This window comes from Solea senegalensis, linkage group LG2 (genome assembly GCF_019176455.1).
Source record: "Solea senegalensis isolate Sse05_10M linkage group LG2, IFAPA_SoseM_1, whole genome shotgun sequence".
NCBI lineage: Eukaryota > Metazoa > Chordata > Actinopteri > Pleuronectiformes > Soleidae > Solea > Solea senegalensis.
Genome location: NC_058022.1, coordinates 17,771,997 through 17,799,377, shown reverse-complemented (window position 1 = coordinate 17,799,377; position 27,381 = coordinate 17,771,997). Strand labels below are relative to the sequence as shown.

Genomic DNA, 27,381 nt, shown 5'->3' with positions numbered 1-27,381 from the left:
CAACATTTTGTTAATAGTGTGCTGTGTTGTTTTTTGTGTGGTTGTGTTTATATATAATACAATTAGATAATACACGATACCACTTGTTTTTTTTTACTTTGTTTTTATTGTATGCACAAAGCTTTGTTTATTAACAAATGTGTTCATGCTTCAGCCCCAAGTGTAACTTTTAATTTGAGGCCAAGATCATGACTGTACATTGAAGCATTCAAGAATAGCTAAGTTTGTAACCATGGTTACCAAGCGTATCCAAATGGCACACTTTTGACACACCTGGTCTTATCCTGAGAAAAACCTGTGTAAAATACAAATTTTCTGTAATACTGAAAAGGGACTAGGTAAGACTTCAAGCGTTGGTCTTATTGTGTTTTCCAGTCCACACTGCCAAGCTACAGTCATTTTGAAGGTAAATGTTTTTGAAACAAATTAGGCATACATAAAATCCTTCTTTTTCACTGTATTCAAACTCCTATTACTCAGTGCCAGTAGCACTTAGACATGTTCTGAGTGTCACCAAAGCCAGCCATATACTCCAAATGTTTTAAGAACAGCTTTAAATTTATTTTGGGTATGTTTTAGGTGAAAATTACAGGATTTTTAAGGGACAAAACAAACCCTCAATACCATTGCACCAGTAAAGCCCGATAGACAGTATGTTATTACAGCTTCCTGACAATATCTTCCTTTATGCCACAAGATAACTGTACTTAACTGTAATCCAAAATCAATTCTATACACAGAGTTACACTGTAGCACTGGAAATGTACCTTAATTATCAATTAACACAGGCAGTGTAGTTCATGCATTAAGGAAATAAACCTTTTGTAAATTGTAACTATGTTTCATCAGCATGTATACTCAGTCGAAACAGAAGGGCTTGCCACAAATGTGGACCGATGTGGTGAAATATTTTGGGAATGCTGCAAAATGCTGATTGACATTGACAAGAAAACACTTTTCTCCAAACATGCAATCCAGAAAGAGAAAACACCAATGAATTGACTGAGAAGTGGTCTCTCACTAATCCAGGTATCATTTAATGTAATTCAGAATCCTGTTACACTACTCAGTGAGTGAAGAGGGTCATTTCATCTCATGAGGCAATGTCAGAATTAAAAGCCCATCTTTTACACTCCCCTAACAGGATTTATAGGTCATAAAGATGGAATCTTTTAAGCAATGTTGAATCAGATTCCATTTACTGCTCCTGCAGTGCCTGCAGGACTGATGAAATATCATGAGTATGATAATCATTGGGTGCTGTCTGCTTAAATTGAGGGACGTGAAGTAAATACCCAAAATGATGTTGACAGTATAATATGATGACCAGGAAGCAATCACCATGCGCCTGTGTTTGCAGGCCGCAGCTGATCCTCATTTGTGTTTTCTCTACCTCGTCTGATTAACCTGGAGCATTGTGTGGACAGACAAGACAATAACCCAGTCCTGATTTCTGCACCCCTGCAGCCCCCCAGCGCGTAAAATTAAGATAACAAGAAACTCCTGTTAGTTATTCTTCTGTTCTTAATCCCCCCCAAAAAAGTACAGCAAACCAATGTTACCCAGACATTTTCTGTCTGGGCCACATAATTAAAAAGCGGCCAAATTTGTTTGTGGGCTGCTTCCATGACAGGTGCCACACCTTGGAGCAGCCTTCACCACAACATGAAGCTCCCTACAATTCAACTACCCATCAGCAAGACACAGGCAGCTAAATGTTTGCAAGCAGCCAGTGATATTTTGGCAAAGGGCAACCGATGATCTTCTCAGTAATTTAGTGTGCAGAGGTATAAGCCACTTAAATTGTGAAACAGCAACACAAAGATAATTTAAAATTGGTCTTATTTCATGCCTCCCGTGGCAAACTGTGCTCAGACTTGGCATGGTACAGAGCTTGGGGAGAGGGACAGCTACTGGCATGTAATAAGTCACATTTTGACATTAACATCTGAAGCCCTGCTAGTGGGTGAGACAAGGGACAACGATTGCTCTCTGCTCAGTTCATTACCACAGGCTTTCCTGGGAGTGTATCTAATGATGCCATGTTACAGCAGAAGAAGAGGGAAAGAGGCTGTATTAAGTTTTAAGAACATAGCAGAGGGAAAATAAATTGAAGGCCATTTTTTTTTATTTCCCCGTTTCTGCTGTTTTACAACATTCTCTTTCATCGGAGGATCCTTGTCATATTATATCTAGGGGCTCATTTCCCAGTGGACAACCAAAGAGGAGACGTGAGGTAAAAGAAGCCTAACATCAGCCAAGTGACTGACGCGACTAAATGAGAGGGCTGACTGGCTGTTTTACATTATCTGGTGGCAGCAGCCACAAATCACAACATAATATAACACCTCAAATATGATCTACCTTTGCATAAGATTACTGCACAGATGTAGTAGGTATAATATAATATAAAACACAGTATATGTGTACAGTTAATATCGTATCCTAAATTCTGAAATAGTAATGATGAACATAAAAATATGACTATTTTTCAAACACAACTTGGAACAACTTCCACTGAGACTGTGACCAACCTAAGCTGACTCAGTCTAAAACTTTATACTTTGGCATTTCATCCATATGAATTATGAGTGTCTGCAGTCAACTGATCTGAAAAGACGGCATCATATTTCTTGGGTGATTGAGGATAGTTGGGTAAAAATGACAGGGGAAAACTATTACTGTATGTGTTTTCACCCCAACAGTCAGGAGCTTTGTAGTTGAGAAAAGATGACAACCTTTTGTCATCTTTGACTTTTTGTTGCACATTTTTGAGATCAATGCAGCTGTATGGCCACACAACCAACTTGAACTTTACTTTGTCGGATGACTTTGCAATCGTTCAAAAGTAATATGATTGATAGCTCACAGCAACAGTGCCAGAATAATGGTATGACTAGGGAATAAGCTGCATACAAGAACCGCAATCATATCAATACACTAATACTTCATTTTCATAATTTCAACTCACTAAATAAAATACTAAATTTTTACTTTCATGGTACTAGTCAAAACCATGATGACAAAGTTCACATAAAATGGATCAAACTAAATAGTGAAGTCATTTAAAAACCATCTTAACTTGTGATACTGATTTGACAGTTATGATCAGTGAAGTTAAAACCAACCACATTTAGCTGCACATAGAGCAAATGACATGCAGCCATTTGTAAAAGCCTAATTTCATTTCACTATCAAATGTAGAAGCAAAGAGAGAATAATCAATTCCTCCACGTACTCAGAGTCTATGGAAATCAACACCGATAATTCAACAACTCTGTTTACATACACTCATCTTGTGCTGCAAACAGCTTCATTGATTAACAGTAGGAGTTATGGGCTCATTTCCCTGATTACAACTTAAAGAAAACAGTGGGCCTTCCTGAAAGTGCTGAGTGAGCATCAGCCTGCAATAAACATTCAGAGGTCCAAAACCTGTGTGACCATTTTGCTTATTCTAGAGAATGGGGAGAGTGGTCTCTGTTCTCTAGACCCTACTGTATATTGGTCAGAACAGAAATGACTTTTGCAGACTCCACACTTTGTCTTTGCACTGCAGTTTCGTTTTCATCAAGGGAGGTGAAATGGCAAATTCATTATCATCTATTTTGCCAGTGCTATCATAGCGTTTCAGATCACATATTAAAAGAAGTACAGACAATGAAGGGAGCAAGTTCCTCCTTTAACTCAACTCGACCCTCCACACTTCTTTAAAAGAGATTTATTCGTTTTTTTAATAAGGTTATAAACAGGGCAGCTTCCCCAGTGTATGGGCGGTGGACAAAATTACAAGTACCAAGTGACCAAAGATATTCCACTGTGAGGAAGAGTAAAATCAGGCGCCAAGAAAAGGCTACTGCATAAAATTTAAATAGAATAGTTCAACACTTTAAAATTTGAAGGATGTTCCATCTTTTATGTGACATATCACCAAGTCCATTAATTTATGGCACAGGTGGTTTTGACAGTATGTTAAACTTAATTATTGTATTACAGATATGAATGTGCTGTACTTGTTCTTGTCACATTAAATCACAGGCTCTCCCCATTTGTTTCACTCTGACCAATGTGTTAAGTTTTGAACATTTCCCGTCCATCTGGACCTTTATGAAAAGGTTTCAGCAAATCATTTTTCATAGTTCCTACAAAATATAATGTTACCCCCAATGTACATTTTCAGTGTCATTTAGTAATAAAAGAAATTTTCACAGCTCCTTCTACAAAAAAGTTGTGTGTTTCCTTAAAGGACAAAGTCGTAAGGTAAGATGTGGCTTGTCAAGGTTGCTCTTGCAATGCTGACCTTGTACACGCCTTCATTGTAGATATTTAGGAAAATAATCAGAATTCAATGGGCTGGCACTGCAGTATCTGCCTGAACTGCTTCACATGCACATTCCAGTCAGAGTGCTTAGGTCAGCTAACCAGCTGCTACTGGAAGTCCCCAAAGCTAAACTAAAGACCAGAGTTGACCGAGCCTTTGCAGTGGCAGCTCCTCGACTTTGGAATGCCCTGCTCTGGCACATCAGATGTGCCCAGACTCTTAAGATCTTTAAATCTTCTTTAAAAACTTACTTTTTCCTTCTTGGCGTTTAATTCAGGTTAAACAAACTGTTTGTTTGTTTTTATGGGCTTTTATTATGCACTGTATCATTTTAATTTTTATGTTGATTTTATCTTCTTATGTTTTCTATTCCACTGATTTTTATTGACTTCATTCTCTACAACACTTTGGTCAACCTCAGTTGTTTTTAAATGTGCTCTATAAATACAATTTGAGTTGAGTTGAGAATAACCAGTGAGTATTATAGTGTTTTGTTTTGTTTTTAAATTAACATGATTTGCATCAAGTTTGTGCTCGACTCTGAGAGAATGTTAAAACTGTGAGTGAGTCCATCTGAAAATTCCATTATTCTAGCAGCTGAGGCAACTTGCTTAGATGGCTGTTACTCTGAACATCCAACTTCCTCAAATGTAAATGTGAGGTTACAGTACATTTTTATTTTCTAATTTGATGCCTCACCGAGTCCATCAAGTTCTTACTGAGCTGGGTGGTGTTAGCCTAATAATGAAACTGAATTGCCCCTTTGTTTTCACCAAGAAAAAAAATGTGTGTGTTGTGTGTCAGACATTAAACAATAACATGCATGAGAAGGCTGTGTATGGGCTAGGTTACCATGGAGTTTGCTTGTCATAGATGTTCATTTTTTTTCGAGTGACTCACAGGTCTTATCAGCATAAACATGCAACCAAATATTACTGTAGGACTTCATGTTCACCACAGAATCAACAAAGTGAGACACATACATCATAAAAAAAAGCACTGGGCGACTTACCTGGCCATTGCCACTCCAAACACACAACCACCGACAGTCGACCAGAAACCAATCCAACCTGCATCCACCTGTGTTAAAAAAAAAGATAATGCAATGGGGGTCAGGAGAGTCAAGAGTAAAGGAGATAGACGAGCGGAGTATAGAGCAGCAAAGGGAAGGTTATTCAGTGTTCAACATGCAGTCCGTGTCTATGAGGACAGAGACATTATGTGTCTGAAGTGTGCTGAGGCCTGTCAGTCATTGTATCAAGTAAATTGCCAAGCCACATAGGTATAAAAGAGCATTCTCACCCTCTCGCCGTGTGTGTGTGTGTGTGTGTGTGTGTGTATTTGTATTTGTTACCTCTTTAGGGCAGTTTCCAACAAACACTGACCATCTAAGGACCAGTAGTCCTTATTGGGACCAAAGCCTAGTCCTAATGAGGCAGAACCACTAAGGAACCACTTACATTTAGGGCTAGGATTTGAATTGTGGTTGGGTTAAGGTTAGGGTGAAGTCAATGCAGTGACCTAAGAAGAATAGGAAACCTATGTGTGTGTGTATGTGCATGTGTGTGTGTGTGTGTGTGTGTGTGTGTGTGTGTGTGTGTTTTGAGTATGTGTGACTATTGTCTTGTCGTTTTTATGCTGCTAAAGGCAAACATATACACTTGGCCTTATAGTCGGGGGAAAAAAATGATATAGCCAAGAAACTGCCACAGAATAAATATGAGGTGAAGTGTCTCACAAACACACACACACACTGAGTCAATCAGTGTGTGGCACCTCGGCAAGAATGTCTCAGAGTGCCAATGAAGGTGTTTGGTTCCCATCAATCTCCCTCAGGCAATAACTCACATTCAACCAAATTCAACCAGATGGGAGTTGAGACAGCAAGAGAGCAGAATCTCAAGTAGGATCTGATGCTCTTTGTTTAATCACACTCTGCAATGACCTGTCAGGAGAGTCTATAATGAAGAAAAGTGGACTATCAAAGTTATTAAATGTAAAATGTATTCTGGCTAAGTAAGTGATGAATGCCAAAATGCCATTATATTTTATCTACATTACACTCAAGAGTGTTCCGTATGGGCCTGCTGTCTTTAGTACGTTAAATACTAATAGGAAAGGCGTGCATGGCCTGAGGTGAGGTGAACTACATCCTCACACCATCCCCCAAAAATGACACGGAGCAGAACTGCGGCATATTATTTGTAAGGCATGTAACATCACATCAGTTTGTGCACCAATTCAGAAAGCTAAACACAAATTGCTTGCTAAGCCTTTTAAATTATGCGATGCAAATAACTATGTTTCATGTGCAAGTGGAGAGTTAATTAACTGCAGTATTCTTAGTTGCATTGAAACCTTCAAAAAGACCAGAATTTGAAGTGTAATCATGTCTGCTTTATTGTGATAGTGTCAATATGCTGGAGATAACTGTTGCTAGGATAGGGTAAGGCAGGTTTTAAGGCTTTTGAGACATGTATGTGTTTGTTTGACTCAATATTCTCTCTCAGTCTCTTGGTTTTAAGCCATTAATCAAATAGCTCATCCTGAGCTTATGTCTGACATGGTATTTCTACTCCAAATCACAAGTATATCCCAGAAAATCCCCAAATCATCTTTTAATAGCAAGAAGTGCTCTGTTTGAAGACACAAAACAATATGTACACAACACTGTGGAAAAAAGTGGTTTTGTTTGGTGATACAAAACGCAATGAAATACAGAAAAAAGAGGGACACATTAGATCCTCCTAGCACTGTGTATTCTAATTGGCTCATCTCCATTATGGGGACAATAACACATGACTGATGGTCATAGTACAGCACCTGCTTCTGGAGTGCTCCTCCTTAAGGTAATGCTAATGCTAAGCTCTGAGCTCAATCCTTGTCTGCAGGTCGAACACATTTCCCCATCCAGATCTCACAGATCCAGTCATTGAATCATAAACTGCATTGCTGCCACATATGCAGGTGTGCTCCAAATCAAATCAAACAATTCATTGTTTTTTAAATCAATTTGAAACAAAAATAACAAATACTTGTTAGAAACAATTAAGATCTATAAGTTGTAATCCTTACAATAAGATAAAGAGTAGAGTAGTTATGAAGGTATCATGTGGTAATGTTCTATTTATCTATATATTCTACATCGATTATATTGTGAATATTGAACTCAAATCAAATCGCAATTGTGATATACAGCAGAAAAATAGTGATATTTTTCCTAAAATCATTCAGCCTTGCACTCCATGAGCTTTCTTGGGAAGATGCAAGTCTCTGTTTTAGGGGGAGAGGAGACCCCTGGGTCTGTGATACATGCAAGATCAGTTCTTGGATGGTTCATGTCAACATGAGGTGAACAAGTGTCCCCCAATGATGCCTGAATCTGTATCCTTTACTCCAGTCTTTCCTCCATCTGTCCATCTGTGGTGTTTAAGCAACACCCCAGAAAGCCTGCCAAGGTACTTCCAGCTTCAGCTGGGATCCTCACCTTTTCCATGTGCAATATAATAGACAAATATTCTGTGACCTGAATATTGGATTGGCGTTGGATCAGTTTTTGTCTTTTTAGTTCTTATTTGTTTTTTCTTGGGACACTTAACTCCTAAAATGTAGAGTCGTCCAAAAGAATATAGCAACCTTCAGTTAAGACAGACTGTGTAAATAAACAAATATGGCTGGAAATTGATATGTGGGTGGGATGTATTACATTGGATCCCAGTGTGATGTCTGAGCACAAACAAAGGCAGTACATGAAATGTTATTGATGTACTTATGCAAGAAATTTGCATGCTTGGATCCTGCCCATTTAGAGCTGTGTCTGAACAGCACAGCAAGTGCTAAAGTGGAGATCTGCTTTGTATCATAACAAACCCATGCAGGCAAAACAAATTGAATTGAATTGACTTCTGCAATATTGCAATTATCAGGAGGGAAGGGGGCTACAAAGGTACATCTTTACATAACCACCAATCAACAACAAAATTTACAAACTGTAGGTATTCATTAGCAAATTAATGGAAAGGATGAAACTGCACTCATGCTTGCAATTTTTGTGCTTTGACCCGAGGCTCTTACTGCATATTTTGAATTACATGAGAAACAGTTGTACTCTGTTTTTCTTTCTTTTTTCAGGGATAAAAGAAATGTGACAAAGGAGGAAATTAACAGGCCAAAGCAACATTTTAATTTTTAAGACAAAAGCCTGGGAACTTGGGCACAGAATGAGAAAAACAAAAATCCTAACACGTCATATTTTGTGCAGCATCTCTCTCTATAAGGTTTTTGGAGCTGTAGGTGCATGGTGCTTGTTTTCCTATTCAGAAAACACAACATTCTTTAAAAAAAAACATCAGAGCATTGTCTTTAATAGCCATAAGTTAGGTTCACTGGACGCATCTACCAGCTTTGGTTTCCCCAGCTCATGTCTTAATATACGTACAAATAATGTCTGCCACCAAGAGAACAGGATGATTCGGCACCAAAAAAAATAAATCTCTCTCTTCAGTTTTTAAGCATGATCTGATTTTGCATACACATTATTTGATCGGCTGGTTCCTGTGCTTCCACGCCTGTGCAAATAAAAAGGATGAACAAAACCTAAAACCTTAAAATGAATGGGCAGTAGAGGTGGGCAACATATATCGTCTGAGATAATATCAATTGTTGTTTTAAAGATATGCAAATTGACATTATGAAGTATTAAATTACTTTCAAAAAACAATGAACTATGCATTGAAACTCTATATAGCAGTGAGCAGGTTTCAATGTCACATATCCACTAATGGGCCTACGTGAACACATGACCTCTGACTAGCATTCTTCCTGCCACACAGGTTATCCAGTTGTGGCTAAGTTAATAGGGTGAAAGCACAACACTAGGCCCGCAATTAAGTCTTTGAAATTGTTTTATTAGTTGCTCTTACTTGTGTTTCCCAACCCTGGTCGCATGTTTTAGATGTTGCCCTGCTCCAACACACCTGATTCAGATGAACAGCTCTTACAGATTATATCAATGGACCATTGATATAATCTGTAAGAAACAAATTACTTTTAAAATGTTAAAGGATATCGACAAATTATCATGATTGGTAAAATCCCAAAAAATATTGATATTATTTTTTGCCCTAATGGTCAGCATTTCTGTTGAAGCCTCCAAGCAGTCATGTAAGTGATCTGTTTAACCTATGATTTGCTTTTCCTTAACATGACTTTAACAACAACTTTAACACCTCTTTGCCTGAGGAGCTAAGACAATTTTCTGAATTGTTTTGCATAATTATCGCCTCCATCTTACTTTGTTTGGAAGATTCAGTGAATATTACTTTTTTTAAACCAAAAAGGTTTGTGCCAAGTTTCCTCAAATATCCTGCAACAAAGCTCAACTCACTGCGAAAGGCTGTCACTTGTGACAAATTTTTTATCTCTTTAATGAGAATAAATAAAAGAAATGTGGCAGAGAAAAAATAATCTAAGAAAAATTTGCTCTGCTTCCTCGTTTCAGGAAAATAAAGACAAAGGTGTGAGACTCAAAGTGTCTCATCCTCTGCTCTCCTGTTTGTGATCTTTTCTCAAGCATCACTTGTTTGATGACAACCTTGAAAAGAGCTTTATTTGTCTTTCAACACACTGCCGTGTTAAGATCTGAAGGATACGAACAACACCAAAAAAAAAAATTCTTTGACCTGCACTGTACAACCAGCCCAGCAAAAAGTCCCCTCCACTTGTGTCTTTCTTAGACTGAAGATGGAGAGCAGGTACGCAGCTGAGGGCTTGCAAAATTATTGAGCCCTTCACAAAAGACGGGCAGAAGAGTACGATGAATGATCTCTTTGAACACATACACAACCCCATATTTCCCCTGCATTTTTCCTCTTTTATTTGAAGGCTCCTTGAAATGAATCTTCTGTTATTACTGTGAAGGGCATACATTTTGAAGATTTAAGGATTAAAGTGTATTCACAGGAGGGTGAGAATGAGTTAATATAGCAATACAGAAAGGCTCAGCTGTCAGGAGGCCTAAACTCCTAAACTTCTTGCGGTAGTACAGGGACTTTGGAGTTCATTATTCCACTGCATTTCAGATACTCTTCAAAAAGCTATGATACCCTCTGTGCTTTGACTTTAAGGAGCTTTAGCTTAACTCACTTTTTGAAGGCTTGACATTTTCTGAATGGTTTCAACATGCCACCATGGGACCGAAGTGAAACCTTACACACCTATTTATCCCACCTGATTGGTTTACATTGCTGAAAGGCTCTGTAAATTACTGGCACACTGAAGGTTTTCAAAATGGAAATGGTAAACTACACTGGGAAAGCTAAACACATGGGAACTGTAAACTGTACTCTTTCTGTACTGTTTCTAAGCAAAAAAATACTGTAATAAGCTTTGTGTTGTGCATTCTATACACTGACCTTGTCCACACATGGATGTCACTTTTTGCTGGATTAGTGTTTTAAATGATTTCCTACACAAGCAATATGTGCACTGAAATAAATGTACACAAATGAGCTCCAGTGCCAGGTTTACTATGCAAAAGCTTTAGACTCACCTGGCCTTTGGTATTAATTGGTCATAAAGTGAAATGATGTCTTCATAAAAGACATTCTTTCTTGTCTACCATGAAGACACCCATTAGAGCATGTTCCTTTGGCAGCAATAACCTCGAACAAGTACATCAACTGACTGCAGATCAGACCTGCACAAGGTTCAGGAGGAATATCGACTACTCAAACAGAACAGTTTTAGATCATAATCTTAAGATGTCTGGTGTGAATGTTTTCCCAAGGTCATTCTTCAGTATCAACAATAGGTAAAGGTCTTGGCTCTGATACCTCAAAAGGTGGATATTTTTATCTGATTGCATTAACTTCAATGTTCAGGCTCATTATCAGGACACAGAAGCAGCAAAGCAAACCCAAATCATGACGCTAGTTCACCTTTGGGGTATTGTTTTGTTTGATGGCAGTATGTAGTTTACTATTTACACCATACATTGTTTTGCACGTTCTTCACAAACAATGCAAAGTGCATAGATTCAAATTAAATACAGTAGTTTTTATTATTTAAAATAGATGACTGGATAGATAGATAGATTTTTTTCATTTTTGTAGCTTAGGTAAATAGCTTAGACCCATTTAAAGCACTGTGCAAAAGTCCAGAAAATACAGGAAATGTGGAAAAAAACAAAACAACAGCTGATGATTCTACAAGGTAACTCTTCAAATATTTTGTGGCCTTCCCTTACAACAATAGCTGGACCCTGGCTCTCTTAGACATAAAATGGAATGGAACCTGTATTTCTCCTTCAATTTTATGATGAAAATGGCTGCTGAGAAAAAGGTCTGTAAAATCATTTTCATGCACATCCTTTTTTAGTTTAATGAAAACTAAATGTTTTTTCTGGTTGTATCTCAATAAAGAGACAGAAAAATAAATATGGATGGTCATTAAAACTTTGCTAAAACAGCAAAGTTAGTGGTGGCCTACGGCTATTACACAGCCCTTTTTATATAAATTAAGAATGTTCTTTTAATCCATGGACCTAATATATTAAGAAGATTAAAAGTGATGTGTTACTCTGCTATGTGTGTCGGCTACGTACCTGACTGACTTTGGCCGGAGTGAGGACCATGTCAAGGACTCCTGCCCAGCCAGCAATCACTCCTGTGGGAACTGCATAAGCCAGCGCTATCATCAGGAACCGAAAGTTACTAGAGGGACAAAAAACACATTAGATATTCATCGTTGCACTCACAAAAATGGCTTGGGTCTAAATTGATTGCGTAGTGATTTTGCCAACTATTTAAATATGGATGTCTTCTTTGACCAGTTATGTCTTTGAATGGTTAGCATTTGCACTTCTTCTGGAATGTGCCGGATTGTATAATATTCTGTGAAAAGAAAAGGGGCTATTATCCTCATCAACTATGATACTTAAATGTGTGCAGTAAAATCACTGTTAAAGAATGATGGAATATCTCCCTTTCCCTGTGTTCAGTGGTGTTTGGAGGCCTGCCATCAGCTCCAGGTCTTTTTACTAGTCTTCACTACAGACACCCACACACCTCTGGCTCGTCCTATTGCACCTGTCACAGCACAAGATCTGTCCTAATGCAAGCGCTCTGTGGCAGAAATATAAGCAGCTATCTGGACATCGTGGGTAGATCTGCCAGAAAGAAGCAAAGAGGTATCACGGAGGGCAACATGCACCTACAAGTGAACAATATAGTCCATAGACAAAATACTGCTTGCCTGTTGTAAGTAGCATTAGCACCCAAAGGGTCAGGCCAGGTTAGGACAAAAATCCAGGGATTATTGTCTGGTTTGGATCGGGTTCAGTCACTTCGACTGACATGGTTGTTTTTTTAATTGCTTTATTGAAAATATGGTGTAGACATTTAATAAATGTGCTGGTGATAACTCTTAAGCTGGGCAAGCTGTGTGTATTTATGCATATGTGTTCATGGTGCTAATATTTGCTTCCTCAATACATTTTGTCATTTGTCATAACTAACCATAAATGAAGGCTAACATAGTAAAAATTTGATGACACATGTTCAGTTAAGGTCCAGTTTCGGGGCAGAAGAAAATGCCTTTTATTAAAAGATCCAGTCTTGTTTGGCAACACTGTTATTATCAATCAGTTTTTTGAAGATTTACTTATTAGACATTTTGTCTATAAAATCTAAACCTATAAGTGATTAGTTTGATAGTTAAAAACCCAAACATAGTCAATTCACAACCTTATTACATATTTTAAGCAGCAAGTGCTCACATTTGAGAAGCTAGATGCTGAGAATATTTAGCATTTTTGTCAAGTTATAAACTGAAATCAAGCACCATCTCAATGCTTTGATAAATGGCTTTAGGCTACAGTGCTGCAAGGTTTGTTTCAAGCTGTCTGCTAATATCTCACAGTGTAGCGGGGGAGGACAGAAGTCACCTCTGCCTTGCTATGTATGCATACCCTGTATACACACACACACACACACACACAGAAAACTCACCTCTTTAGGGTATATGGCCATCTTACAATCATATGCAACCCAATCACAGTCACTTGGAACACCCACACTAATCACCTTCGCCCAGTAAGGTGGCATACTGATTTAAATTGGAGTCACCTCCTCAACCCTAACAATGTGATTAGAATCACTGGGCGTCAGACAAATGAGGCAGGTCTGCCAGGGCAGGCAGCAGATTCATAGATTGTTGTGTTTTCCTACTCAGCTATTTTTGTTTATGGACACTGTTTAACAGCATTTATTCTGCACTGACTTTGTTCCTTATAATGCAGACTGCTTCCTGAGGAGTATCATATGGGGACATCAGGAGAAAATATTTTGGCCTCTCACATCCCTGCTGTGGCTTCAAATGCCCGACACTCAGACAAAGTTCAGACACACACACTTCCAGTCAGTCCACTGCAAACACATGCACACCCTTCCCCTTTCCTGACACTTCAGACACTTGACTTTATATCACTTCCACTTGAAGAATGCTTTGACTCCATGGAAAAAACAAACACAGCCTCTCTTTCTGCTGCTTTTCCTTAGCACTGTGACAGTATTTGGCCTTTGATTGAGCATGGAGGAACAGTCATAAAAGCCCAGTGATGGAGCACCCTCTTTGCTTTTCACCCAATACCCTTTTTCATTAACCTTACCACAACATCAGGAAATCAATATCCATGCACCCTTTTCTCCATATGGGAGCTTATTAAGACAACCAAATGTATGCACACAGAGATGCTAGGTTACCGTGATAGAGAGAGGATGCCTTTTCCCTTCCATTTCTGCTGGTGATGACACATTTCCAAATAAGTCTCAAAGCTAGTGGTGTCATCAGCTAAGTGCCATTTGTCCTTGGCAGACCTGGCCAGGGTTCAATGCATCAAAATGACAACTTTCAAAGCTAAAGTCAGTTTGACATCAATACTCGGGCTTCAGGCTGTTTAGCATTCCCACGGACTGTGATGAGAATACAATGATAACTTTGCACCATGTGTGGAGACATTCAGGCTTCTAATTAGGCTGCTGCTGTGGAAGCAGATGTGAACAGCTGGAAGAGCTCATCAAGCTGAAGATCATTAACCAGTGCTCATACCCTGACAGGCTAAATGGATAAACATACATCAATAGTTCGGTATCAGGTGGACTAACTGACTAGTTGGCTGGCACCCACTGTCATTGGGGAGGTTACAAATTTATAGCTGCGTCAACAGATACAAACTTCACCAGAAATACACCATCTGACTCCAACATTTCTTGATTGATAATCCCATCATCAAATCCACTTCAAATGCAGTTCCTTAATTGATGCTATTATGAAATGACTTTATTTGGTTCTAACTAACTTAGATTTTAGTCACAATCAATGATCACTACTTTAGATACTCCTGTTCAACTACTTGATGCAAATATCTAATCAGAACACATCAAAAACACATGGCAGCAACTCAATACATGTAAGGACGTAGACATGATCAAGCTGACCAAATCGAGCATCTGAATGAAGATTGAGGAAGAAAGATTATATAAGTGACTTTCAATATGACATGGTTGTTGCTGCCAGACAGGCTGGTCTGAGTATTTTAGAAACTGCTGATATACTGGGATTCTCACACACAACTAAATCTAGAAAAAAGAAAATGAGAAAATATTCAGCAAGCAGCAGTTCTCTGTTCAAACTGCTTTGTTGGTGTCAGAGGTCAGAGGAGATTTGCTGGACTAGTTCAAGATAAAGGAAAGATAGCAGTCACTCTTTACAACCAAGGTATGCAGAAGACCATCTCTAAACACAGAACACATCAAATCCTGAGAAAGAAAAACTTAGTGGACACTTTATTAGATACACATAATATCTAAAGAATTGCCAGTGAATGTATTATTCACATTTCCTGGAGTCCACATGGGCACAAAGACTCAACTTTATGTCCAGTTCTTGCAGTAGAACTTTAGGTTTGGTGCTTTTGGACCAAAACATGCTCCCCAAACATGTCACTGGAAGGCTGCCTATCAGAAGTGGAACAGACACCCTCTCAGCTGGATGGCCTAATTAAGTTTCCCAGTGATGATGTCTGATGGTCTCTGTCATGTATTTGAGACAGTATATGTTTGTCAGAGGACTAAGTAAGGCCTGGTGCATTGGTGAAGCTGTTTCTTACTACAGGGGACCAAGACTAAGCCGACAATGATCAGCCAACTCCCTGCGCACCATTGCCCAGCTTTCTTCTCCCTTCTTCAGCCCTTTAATCCCTGGCCACTGCCACAGACTTCATTCCTCCACAAGGCAAAGCAAAAGCAAGTTACAAGCCATGCTGTTTCCTTGTGGCCCAGAGGCTAAATATTTCCTGGCAGAGAGCATAAGAAGTGGGAGGTAGAATATTGTAAGGTCATAATGAAAGGTGACTCAATCATTTTCTCTGGATTTCCACTTATGCATTTCACAGAGAGAAACCTAGGCATATATGATAAAACAATAACATACCCCACTAATACTTATATTCAAGACCTTGTCTTTCTTTAACCTCATGCCTCAGTGGTTATTTAAGAATATAATGATAAGTGACCCTGATCGGGAGGCTGAAGTTTTCAACAGTGACTGGTAGATTATAGCTTAATAATTTATCCACAGGGAGCTCTGGGGTTTCTTTGATAACATCCAAAGCAGATAGTGTCAGAACCATTCACTAAAGGTCCAAATGACTGGATTCTGTCAATTGAACCTTCTAAGAAAGGAGGCACACACCGTATCAGAAAAATAGAAGTTGACAAACCACATCAAATGGATTTGCAGACAGTGGTTGGAGAGAAGTGAAGCTGCTTGGGACTACTCTGTTTGAGTCTAATGCTATAAAACATGATAGCACCTGAAATAATTTCACATGCAGTACTGTAGTTTCACATTTTCAACACATCTACATTTAAGTTGAATCAAGGGTGTAACAAGTCGGCATACTGAATAATAAATTGAAAGAATGGTCTCGACAAAACCTGTCAGATGGTGAGGTACCTTCACAAGACTCTGTGTGTATATATTGTATGTGTGTCAGTGTGTGGGTCTGGTTTTACCTCAGGAGTCTGCAGATGCTGCTCCTGTAACTGAGTCTTTGGCTTGCAGCCGCCACACTGGGAGGCATCGGTGGGCGTGATGGAAAATAGACTAGGACTGCTGCGAAAAGCACTGCAATTGCACCCAACTCTGCCAGAGCACAGCGACACAGATAAAAGGGACATACGCTTTATCATCATAGATAAGACAGTCAGACGAATTTGACATTTTCAAAAAAAATGTTCCTGTGACATCTAAAAGTCCTTTAAAAAACATCTCTTGGATAAGCACAAAGGCACACCTCTGGGGGGGCATGATAGAAAATAATTGAACCACTGATATACTGTATGGATCAATCACAACAGCAGGTGCCTATAACTCTGGAAGTAGCATTTGCATTTACACTGACTGATTGATTGCTATTATATAAGAAGTTAACCATGTGCTACTGCTATCATAGAAACTTGTAAGGTGCTTCATATTAGGGCTGCACCAATTATTTGATTAATCAGTTTGAGTGTTTCTTTAATAATTGCCAAGTTCTATGATTTTTCAACTCGTTAAATGTGAATAATTTGGCAAAACATTTGAGAACATCGTCATTTCCAGGTTTGGGAAACACCAATCAACATTTTTCTACAAATACTCAGTTAATCCCAAAAATAATCGAAAGATTTATTGATTAAGAAAACAATCTTTAGATGCAGCCCTTCATCTAAATAATGAATTTTTTGATAAACTCTAGAACATGGTTCACAAAGGATGTCGGCTTTGTCCTTTGGAAAATGAATAACAATCCTAACAGAGGTTAATCATAAGCCATTGCCTCAGTCTATAGCATGCTTGTTGCCCCAATTAATTTATTTTTGCTAGTATTAAAGTATTATAAGTATTAAATTCTCAGCTATGTTTTCAGTGTGGGGGGGTTGTAAAGATTTTTTTAGGTGTTTTATGTGTGTCCCATGACAGGGCTGACACTTGCTGTTCATACCTGCATACATAACCAGCTGGATCCTGTCTCTGATGAAGTTGTCGGAAACCGTCGCTGAATTTGTGGGTGCTGCCAGGCTGTCATTGGGTGCCGGCACTACCATTGGTCCCACGATAAATGAAGCAGAGCCTCCCAGGTAGCAGAAGAGAGAGGCCACAGCTGTTGCAGTGGCCCTCTGGTCAGGAGCGAACCAGGTCGTGGAGAGGTAGGGGCCGGCGCTCATTATGGTTGGACCGGCTAAACCGTTCAGTAACTGACCTCCGTGTATCAACCTGTAAGAGGAAACATCAATAAGAAAGAGTATGAAATCTTCACTAAAAATATCATGTGAAATTATAAGCAATGTTGTGAGGAGGAGGTGTGGTCGTAGACATAGATAAAGACATTTGACCTTGTGATGACCATTGGGTTCTTATTCTTAAATACATAATTGAAGAATGGAGTTTTTATGTGTGCTATTTTTGCTCATTATTGTGATTGTCAAAGACTTTTATCTACGTGGGAAAACTGTATTTCAAAGTTGTTGTTATTTTCATGATGTGCTCCAAAGCTGTAAACCCTTCTTTTGTGTGTGTGGCCTATTTATAAAACACAGTATTGGATTAACCACTGATAAACAGGAAGGATAATTAAACAGCTGCAGCTGTGAGACTTACATCACTGTATTTATGGAGGCAGAAATAAACACCTAAAGTAATGAACCATTTGCTATAAAAATCTGATGGGAAAATGCCAGGGAAAGGAGTCAAAATAAGATGTAATTATCTCTGGGGATGGAAGTAATAACTTGCACCTCAGAGGTCCAAGTTATAGTCTCACTTGTGCAACTTCAAACCAAGTTGTACAAGACAGATATATTCTGAGATGTCCCCTGATGGCACCAGAACCTTCACCACTGCCGGCCCCCTCAAGCACCCGTCTAACTGAGACAGCCAGCTGCCAGAGACAGTGCATGGCTGATCGATTGTCTGTGAGCTCAGTAAAGCCCCATTCATTCAGAGCAGTTTGAGACTGCTCAGCATGGAGAAAAGAAGAACCAAGGAGGGAGGAATGAGAGAAAGTGATAAGAGGAGAGAGGACAAGGAGGTATCTTGAGCTGATTTTGAGCTTTTGGTATCCAAAATACTTGGAAGTATTTTCATTAAATTGTAAAATTTCAAACTAGTAGTCTCTGCTGATACTGACTGCTTAGCTTGGCAATCCCTCATTGTTTCCCAAAAAGATGGTTATAATGGTTTCAAATGATTAAAATTAATTATTCAATATCATTTTAAATGACATGACTCATAAAGGCTGTTTCGGGACTTGCTGAGATCCTGAAAAATACATATAGCTGCTCACTGCTTTTGGCATCTATCCCTGTCATTGTAAAACCAAAACCAACATGTATTAATATGAAATTAGTTTTAGAAAATTCATCAATGTGTGGATGAAACCAACCCCCATAAAGACTGCAATGGCAGTGCTTGAAGAATACCGGAGCTTTGGTCCTGATACTCCAAAAATATAATATAAATACTTACACAGCCAGTTTGTAACCACAAAAGTGTTGCAGTCCAATACCAGACCCTATCTTCAGATGTAAAGCAGGGATACACACGCTACGTTTGTTCACTCTTGAGTGCTTACACTTCTCTGCCCTCTAACTCTGTCTAAACTTTGCTGTCCACTGCCTTGCAGATAAATGTGTTGCGGCAGAAAGTGCTGTGGTCAGTGACAGGCTGACTTGAGAAAATCTCCTTCCTGCTAACATCCTCCCAGCCTACACACCAGCAACGGATATAAGATATTCAGTGGCATTTACTTTGTTGCTCACCTTCTTTCTTTGAACAGTTCAGTCTTCACAACTTATTTACCTGCAGTACTTCTCGAGATGAGCGTGTCTCCGTGATGAGAGTGTTTACTAACTGTTTCTGATTATCTGCCAAGGTGCAGGTATGTCTTTCACTCCTCCTCATCCAACACTTCTGTCATTTCTACACGAGGACTGAACCCAGTGTCAGTACCACTGTTGTTTTTGTCTCTATCTTATTACAAGTGAAACCACAAGCAACAGGCAATAACATTCCACATTATCACTGCAACACTTTAACTTCAGCATGTTGATAATCATTAGGTGTGTATATATAGATATATATATACATATATATTGTTTTTTATTTTTTTCCAACTACGTGTTTAGATATGTGGATTTCTGTTAATACGGTTGGCAAAGCATGTTTCAACATCGATAACTAATTCAAGTGTTCTTGCCTCTGGCCAAGTGCTTCTCATTTCCAGCATTGCACACAGTTTGGAATAATTAATAGGTCTTGATTGGCCAAACACATCTGATCCAGCTAATCAGGTGTGTTAAACAAAGGAAACAGAAAAAAAACAATTTGTTCGGGCTTTGAGGGGAATCATCACCGCTGTAACTACTTGGCATCTCCTTGATTTACCAGTTTTTGGTTAATTTTGTTTGGTCATTTTGTTTGCTGCTAACTACACTAACCACACACTAGGCATGTCACTGTGGCTGCACTCCATTTGGCTGGGACAATGTTTTTAATAATGGTAAGAGATGTTTGAAGAGACAGTGCAATACCTTTTAGATTTGGGTTTGTGAGGTGAAATATGTTTTTACTCTAAATTATCAATGGTAATTTGTTTACCTGCAGCAGAGGGCTGTTTGTTCAAATAGCAATAGGAAGGAGGTGCCATTTTTTTATGTCTAACTAAAACACCATGAATAACTGGAACAAACTGACATTGTACATGTCTGGGTTTGGAAGAGCATCCTGCAGTCTCATATGGGCCAAGGAAGTGTCAAGACAGAAGACTGGTCCACCTGCTGTAGTATAGCTTGCCATTAGAAACAAGGGGCTGGTCCAAACCCTCAAACCCACTTCAAGGCAGCACATTCAATCAGTATAACACACGTTTCTACAAAAACGTGCATGACCTAATTAAAACAAAACAGGCCCAAAGTTCTCCAGTGCATTAATATTACATTTAGTTGCAATACAATTTGATGACTGAACTAGAGCTTTGTGTGATTGGCAATGTAAAAATAACAAAAAATACAGTTAAAAAAAAAGGGTACATGTCTGAATAATTAACACAACTCAAAATCTGACTGATTCAATAAAAGCTTTCAGTACTTTTCAGCTTTTGAAACTTTTGAAGTTTGGTCAGTGCTTCAATGGACTGTAGTTCATTACTTTCAGTGTCTGTACGATGTCAGGATGAATGTGACCAAGAAAACTGCCTTTAATGTGACAGGTGATGAGGATAGATGGTGACTAACATGAGGATGATTGGTCACACGAGGGAGCTGCACTGTGGCAGGAGAGGGAAAGAGGGGATGGAGGCAGGTTTTTTTCAAAGAGATTATAAAGTTAATCAGTATTGATGAACCCTGTCAGACGGAATCGGATTGCGAAAGAGACAAAGATGCCAGTACTGTGGTGAAATCATGTGACTGCTCTTGTTCCAATGAAAATATCAGACCCAATTCAGCCATTGCACACCCCCCTGACCAATTCTGTTCAGAAAATGGCTGCACAGCAATCATTATGATAATTCAACAGACTGCTGTGGGATCCACAGTTTGCTCTGATGGTCAATCAGACAGTGTGAGTCTGAGATCTGAGACACTTACTAATCACAAAACTGGTCTGCATTTAAATATATGACAAATGACAGAGAAAAGTGTGAATGCATTAAAAACAAGAGATTCATAAATTTGACATCTTTGATTTGAGATTAGACTTAATCACAGCAAGGTCCGATGAGTGCCCATTTTGTTCTTGTCTATCCCTGAACTTGGTAATGAGAGGAAGTTCTAAAACTTTAATTCTCTTAAAAACTCAAAGCAGAAGTTGTTCCTTGTACTTCCCCCATACTTTCGCCAAGAGGATGGGACATTGTCACCACTTTTCTTTTGATCAGATGAGCAGGAAAGAAACGCTGCATTTGATCGTTCTTGCAATGCCCTTCAACTGTACACATTCAAAATTCTGGAGCCACTAAGGACATCACCTAAGCCAACACAGTAGTTTTGATGTGGAAGAAAATGACCTCATTTTCAAACAGCAGCACCACAGTTCAGTGAACAAAGCTTTAGCACTGTGATATCATTTTATCACTACTGCAAAGCAAACAGGGACATCTACTGGTGAACCAAGGAGCTGCATGATTCTATCGACACGTTGCAGTGATAATCCACTATGTCATCCATTAAAACATTCAAGAGCTGTGACCTGTTACATTTAACATGCAAATTAAGCTGAACTGTGTCAGAGCTAACATTTACTGTGCCATTCGTGTTATCTTGGCTTTTACTATGCAATCTGGTTTTACACTTTGAAGACCGAATCAAAAGAGCAAAAGGTTGTGGGTGTGCAAGACTGTCGCACTCATCCAATGAGAAGACAGCAAAGAGGCTTTGACCCCAGCAACACACTCCTGCGTGCGTTTTGGTTTGAGCTCTGCAAACACAAACGTCTGACAAAATGGCTGGAACTACAGCTGCAACAAACAATTGTTTTCATTATTGATTAAAACAGTCAATTATTAATTAATCTGTTAGTTTGGTACAGAAAATGGAGATGATTTAATCCCAGACCTCAAAAGGATGTCAAATGTCTAATTCTCAAACCATATATATTTAGTTTACATTGGTACAGAGGCAAAGAAATCAAACAATCTTTACATTTAGCTTATCTTTTTAAAGATAGCAATTCATTAAGGATTTAATTATGTATTAATTCATTATTCCATGATTTTTTTTATTACTTACAAAAACAAGTAGAAGCACTGGTTGAAGGCTGAAAATATCACAATTTCACCTTGATATTTAATTTCACTCGCCAGACTGAAGATTTTGAACTCTATTTTGCTAAGACTTCTGTCACATGCTATATTTGAAACTACTCCGGACAAGTTATTTTGAGCCTTTGTGAATATCTTTCAATATTAACTGGTCTCAAACATTCAGCACGGAAGCACTAACATAGTAGTATATCATTATGAACATTATTCAGTGTGGTCTTGAAGGAGGTCCAGCAGCTATTTCAATTCTCCTGTGAATGATCAGACTGTACACAGACAAGGGAGCTATTTATTTAAGGAGGAATTAGAAGTGTGTGTGTGTATGGGTTTTCTTCCTCCCGCAGCCTGGAGACTCTAAATATGCCGTAGGTGTAGATGAGTATGAATAGTTGTTTGTCTTTGTATGATGAGCCTCTGAAGGACTGGTGACATACAGTACAGGGTAAACATGTTTACCTCCAACCATCATGTGATAAGCAGTCATACTTTTAATAAAGTAACAAGGACTCCACACAGTGCAAAAGTATCAGTTACATTGGCCTGTATCGCAATACAAAATTGGGGATGTTTGTACAATTTCTTTGGTTTTCAGAATCATTACAGCTCAGACATTTTATAGTGAATTCTGAATCCTGCTTTTCAACTTTCAGAACTTATATTTCCTCTTTATATTATACCAACACCAGACCCTTTTATTTTCTTCACACCTGCTCTGCATGAATAAAAGCCATTCAGTCCAGTGATGACTTTCCTGCCACAGCCTCATGAGGCACAGGGTGAAAGAGGCTGAGAAATAAAATTGATCTCTTTGCCCTCTGAAAGCCAAAATTATTTTAAAAATCATGAAATCCATGGAAAGAGAGACAGATATGGCTCATTCTGTGGAAATACAATTTTCTCCGCGTATTGATATTTTATGATATACAGCATATGAGACGGATAAGATTTTCAATGAAATGACATTTTTAAAGGGCATATTATAATTGAAAGGACACTTTCCTTAAGAGGAACATCCAGCTTATGAGTAAAAGTGAGAATAAAACCTCAACAGTAATGGGACTCTTTTGTGTTTTCTCGTGGTGGTCGGTCAAAGTGCAGTCTGATAAGGAGGGAGGAAATTGTTACAAAGAATGGACACAAAAAGGAAGTAACAGATCAAGATCAAGAGTTGCCTTTCAGAATCCTGCTCTCTTGCAGCCAAATACTTTCTGCTGTATTCACTTACACGTCTCTACTTTGAAGCAAAAGAAACAGGACCTTGACTTGAATCAATGAAGGTGAACACATCAAATTGAAATGCCACAATAATAGTCCCCATTGCCGAGTGTATTGATTATCATTCTGGTGCCCTGACTATTTAAGTCCAACAGTGTCTGCAAGCAACTCCATGCAAGACAAATGAATGTGACCAGTAGGAATGAACTCCACACTGAGGAATGATGTGGCATTCATCATTTTTTAAGATGTTTTTGAATCAAATATTAGACATGTGAAACATTATTCCATGAGAAATATGGTTGGGGGCATATTAAATAATTATAAAAGGCATTATAGCATCTTGTTTGTTTAAGGATGATTAGTAGAAGAATCATGATTAAGTTATCAGTTTGAGGCCTTTATGATTTGAAATTCTAATGTATGTTGGTCCATTTATGAATGTTTTTTAATATTCATTTTGTCTGTGTTTGTTTTTCTGTTTGAACATCTCTGTTACATATATATTATGCATTCAGTTGGTATTCGTATATTATTTGTATACATGAATATAAAGAAGAGAAAAAAGAAAGAAACATAATGTCTATGACACAACACAGATTATTTTTCTACATCTTGTTAGCATAGCTATAGCTTGTAAGCCTGTCCCACTAAAGTCACGTTATAGTCCCAGAGGAAACATGTGGCGCTTTTCCACTACACAGTCCCGGCACGGCTCACCTTGGCTCGGCACGGCCCGACTCCACGCGGTTTGGTTGGTTTTCCGTTACAATATAGTACCTCCTCAATGTGGGCTGAGTCATCGTAGCACGGTTGCATGAAACTGCGGTGACTTTGTTTTACATGCGTCACACACAAACTAATGGCTAGTGACTTATAAGGCTGTTGTTTTCGGTGTACTGAATCATTTGACTCGGTTAATTAAAAAGATTTGTTCAGTACTTCCTGCATGACCGGAGCACAGACTCCGTCTGACACAGTCACTGAGCCGAAATCGGCAGTGCTGTCGCTAAATACACCAGAGATTAATACCCCATTTCAGGATTTACACTCAGGATCTACACTTCAGTATGGTTTGGTTTGACTCTTTTCTTGAACGCTATGCTCATGACTCTTCCACTGACGACACTCTGACCAATCAGTGGCCGGCAGTCTGACGACACGGTATCAGAGCAGGTACTACAAAAAGTACCAGATACCAGGTATTACTGCTAATGGAAAAGCAAAAAAAAACTGTGCCAAGCCGTGCCAGGACTGTGTAGTGGAAAAGTGCCTATGGACTGCATCAAAAAGAGAAAACATTAAACATGCATGCCTCAGAAAAACTAGAAAATAATCTAGTTTATTCATAATAAATAATGTTGAACAACGTCACATTTAATTTCATTTCAAACTAAAACCACTGTTGGTTGGATTACAGTGAACACCTGAAGCTGAACAGACACCTTCCTGAATGTTTTCTGAAGAGGCTTACCATCGTCTGAGAGGCAGATCTGTCAGTGGGATGCTCCGCATAACTGCTCCAAGCAACATGAAGAAGGCAGAGAGGAGGAGAGATGACCGCAGACCTGCAAGACACAAGATATGGTCAGTGAAGTGGAGAGAGAGAAAATGGCAGACAGGAGATTTCAGTGACAGAGTGAATACATCTCCCATTACCACCAACAAGCTATTTTACAATCAAGTATTTTATTACTTTCAAACTATGACTACTGCTAGTAAATTTCTTCTTGTCCATATGTTTGAGCAATAGACTGCCTAGCAGTTCAAATCCCAATGATATTCAATTGACAATGATTATTACGAGAGGAAAAAAAGGTAAATCATCACCAACATTTGATATTTCCTGCGTGATGAATTACATAAACTCAAAATCTCTAGAAACAACAGCCATAAAATAATTCCTATAATCTGCTGAAACCATTTTAGAGGCTGCAGTTGGTGGTGTTGTTGAATTGTATTTTACTCTCTATATTTACACTGACCATAGAGCTGAACAATCCTCTAACATGATGATAGTCTGTGTCAGTGTAGTGTGTCTAATAAACTGTAATTTGAGTACATATGAGGCCAATGCAAAAAGGCAAAAGGAATTCCAAGGTTCCTTGTTTTAAACCACTTCTCACAGCAATAGGATGGAAAAAGTGCCCTTTTCTGTCAAACAAAGAAATCTATTCTCGGTTTCATTCACATCATGAAACTCTCTCCACTTCCCTGTTCTTTTCTGTCCATGCGTGTTGTCACTTGCTGACGCTTAGACTACAATTACCACTGTCAAACAACCCTGGCTGCGGTTGAATTATATTTCATAGATTCCTGATGGAAAAACCAGGTCATTACATGCAAAGACACTATAACCCTATATTAAAGGGTTATATCTTACCCTTAAATAAAAATAACCTGCCTGCTACATTTAGGGTTTCACAGGTGTCGCGTGTCCCAGCTTTAAAATCTAATTACATGTCTGTTAGTCATATATGATAATATAATGCATATGATGATATTGTTTGAATACAAAAACTATTTGGATAAATCACCTTGGCCTTTCAATTTAATGAACCAAAAATCCATCTAAAAAACAGCAACTGCAAATTCACATTTATTAGACGACGTTGACTGAGTGGATAACGTTGAGCAGCTAAGGCCTAAACGGGCCAAAAAACCTTTGTATGCGCTTATTTAATGGCCCCTTTAATTCTTAAACAAGATAAATAACACATCAAATCAGAGAACCTATATTTTGAAATGTCATTTAAACAAATGGAATATTGAGTTACTAATATTCAGTTAAAAAAACATAAAATAAAAATAAAGATTCCAATATGAATTAGTTAAACGAGCTATGTGTCAGCTATGTGTCAGACTGTATTTACAGCCTGCCAATTCTGTTGTAGAAAAGTGTTGCTCCTTGTAGATCCGTCTTTCTGTTTACATGGGATTAGCTCTTCAAACTACCGGGCAACCCACAAGATCCTTTGGGGAGTAAGAGGAGGAGAACAACACTCTCTAATATGTTCAATTTCGATCACAGAACCAGCTTTAGTTGTATATATTACATATAAACTCTTAAATGATAATACAGTCCTGCAGCATACTGTCACAATGTCACTGATTTTTTTTTGTATTCAAGTTTGGGTCACATTTGGCAACTGGGTTGTTGATCAACAATTTCTGCTCTGAGCAATAAAGCCAACTACCAGGGGGACTACAAGCATTTTCCCCACTGAGAAGTTGAAGCAGAGGGGGGGGGGAGAGAGAGAGAGAGAGTATCCCACAAACACAACAGTTCATTGCTGTCGAAGCCTTTTTTAAACAGCGTCACGTCGTGGCTTAATGCAGTTTGTTAGTGCTGAACAAGCTGCCCTAATTCAATATACTCTGAGGCAGACTCATATGCAAGCTGAGAGTAAAGATGAACAATAGGTGAGGGGAATCAACAGATGCCTTATTTTACCTTTAACAGTCTGACATACATCTCTATTGCACAATGACAGCAGCATATATGACGGGAAATCAGACAAACAAATCACACCCACAACATGTAACTGCAGCTGAATCATGATCACAAGATGAATTGTGTAATTTTGCAACGCGATTTTAGTTGTGGTTTTGTCCACAGCCTAGTTGCTGTGATCTTGTTACTGTGTTGTCACTGTCACCTGACAGGACAGTCTACACACAGTAACTACAACGTGTCAGTCAGGTGATGCGGAGAAACTGGTTAGGTGAAGGGCGTCTCACTCTATAGCTGAAGTCAAGAGGGCTACTCAAGGGTTCCTTGACATTTGAACCCTATTGAAATAAAAGAAGTCTGCTTCACATCAGCGGGTTTTAACCCTTGAATATTTCCAACTTACCTACATGGAACAATGAACACAGGAAAACCCTGATGTAAAGACTGTTGATGACTTAAAAAGTACAAGCATTTGTACACAAAATATTTTTCATAAACATAAGAATTTGAAACCAGTGAGCATGATGACCA

The 27,381-nt window shown here is 38.6% G+C and overlaps 1 protein-coding gene across 1 annotated transcript in view; it reads right to left on the bottom strand.

The window, feature by feature from the left end:
* The window catches only part of slc49a4 (solute carrier family 49 member 4), a 45,421-nt gene that overhangs the window by 16,895 nt on the left and 1,145 nt on the right, over positions 1 to 27,381 (bottom strand). Inside the window, exons 2-6 of the mRNA XM_044017404.1 lie at positions 24,871 to 24,964; positions 17,367 to 17,638; positions 16,396 to 16,525; positions 11,925 to 12,033; positions 5,334 to 5,401 (exon numbers count right to left, since the gene is read on the bottom strand). Coding sequence (XP_043873339.1) covers positions 5,334 to 5,401; positions 11,925 to 12,033; positions 16,396 to 16,525; positions 17,367 to 17,638; positions 24,871 to 24,964 — 673 coding nt within the window. The remainder of the gene's footprint in view (positions 1 to 5,333; positions 5,402 to 11,924; positions 12,034 to 16,395; positions 16,526 to 17,366; positions 17,639 to 24,870; positions 24,965 to 27,381) is intronic.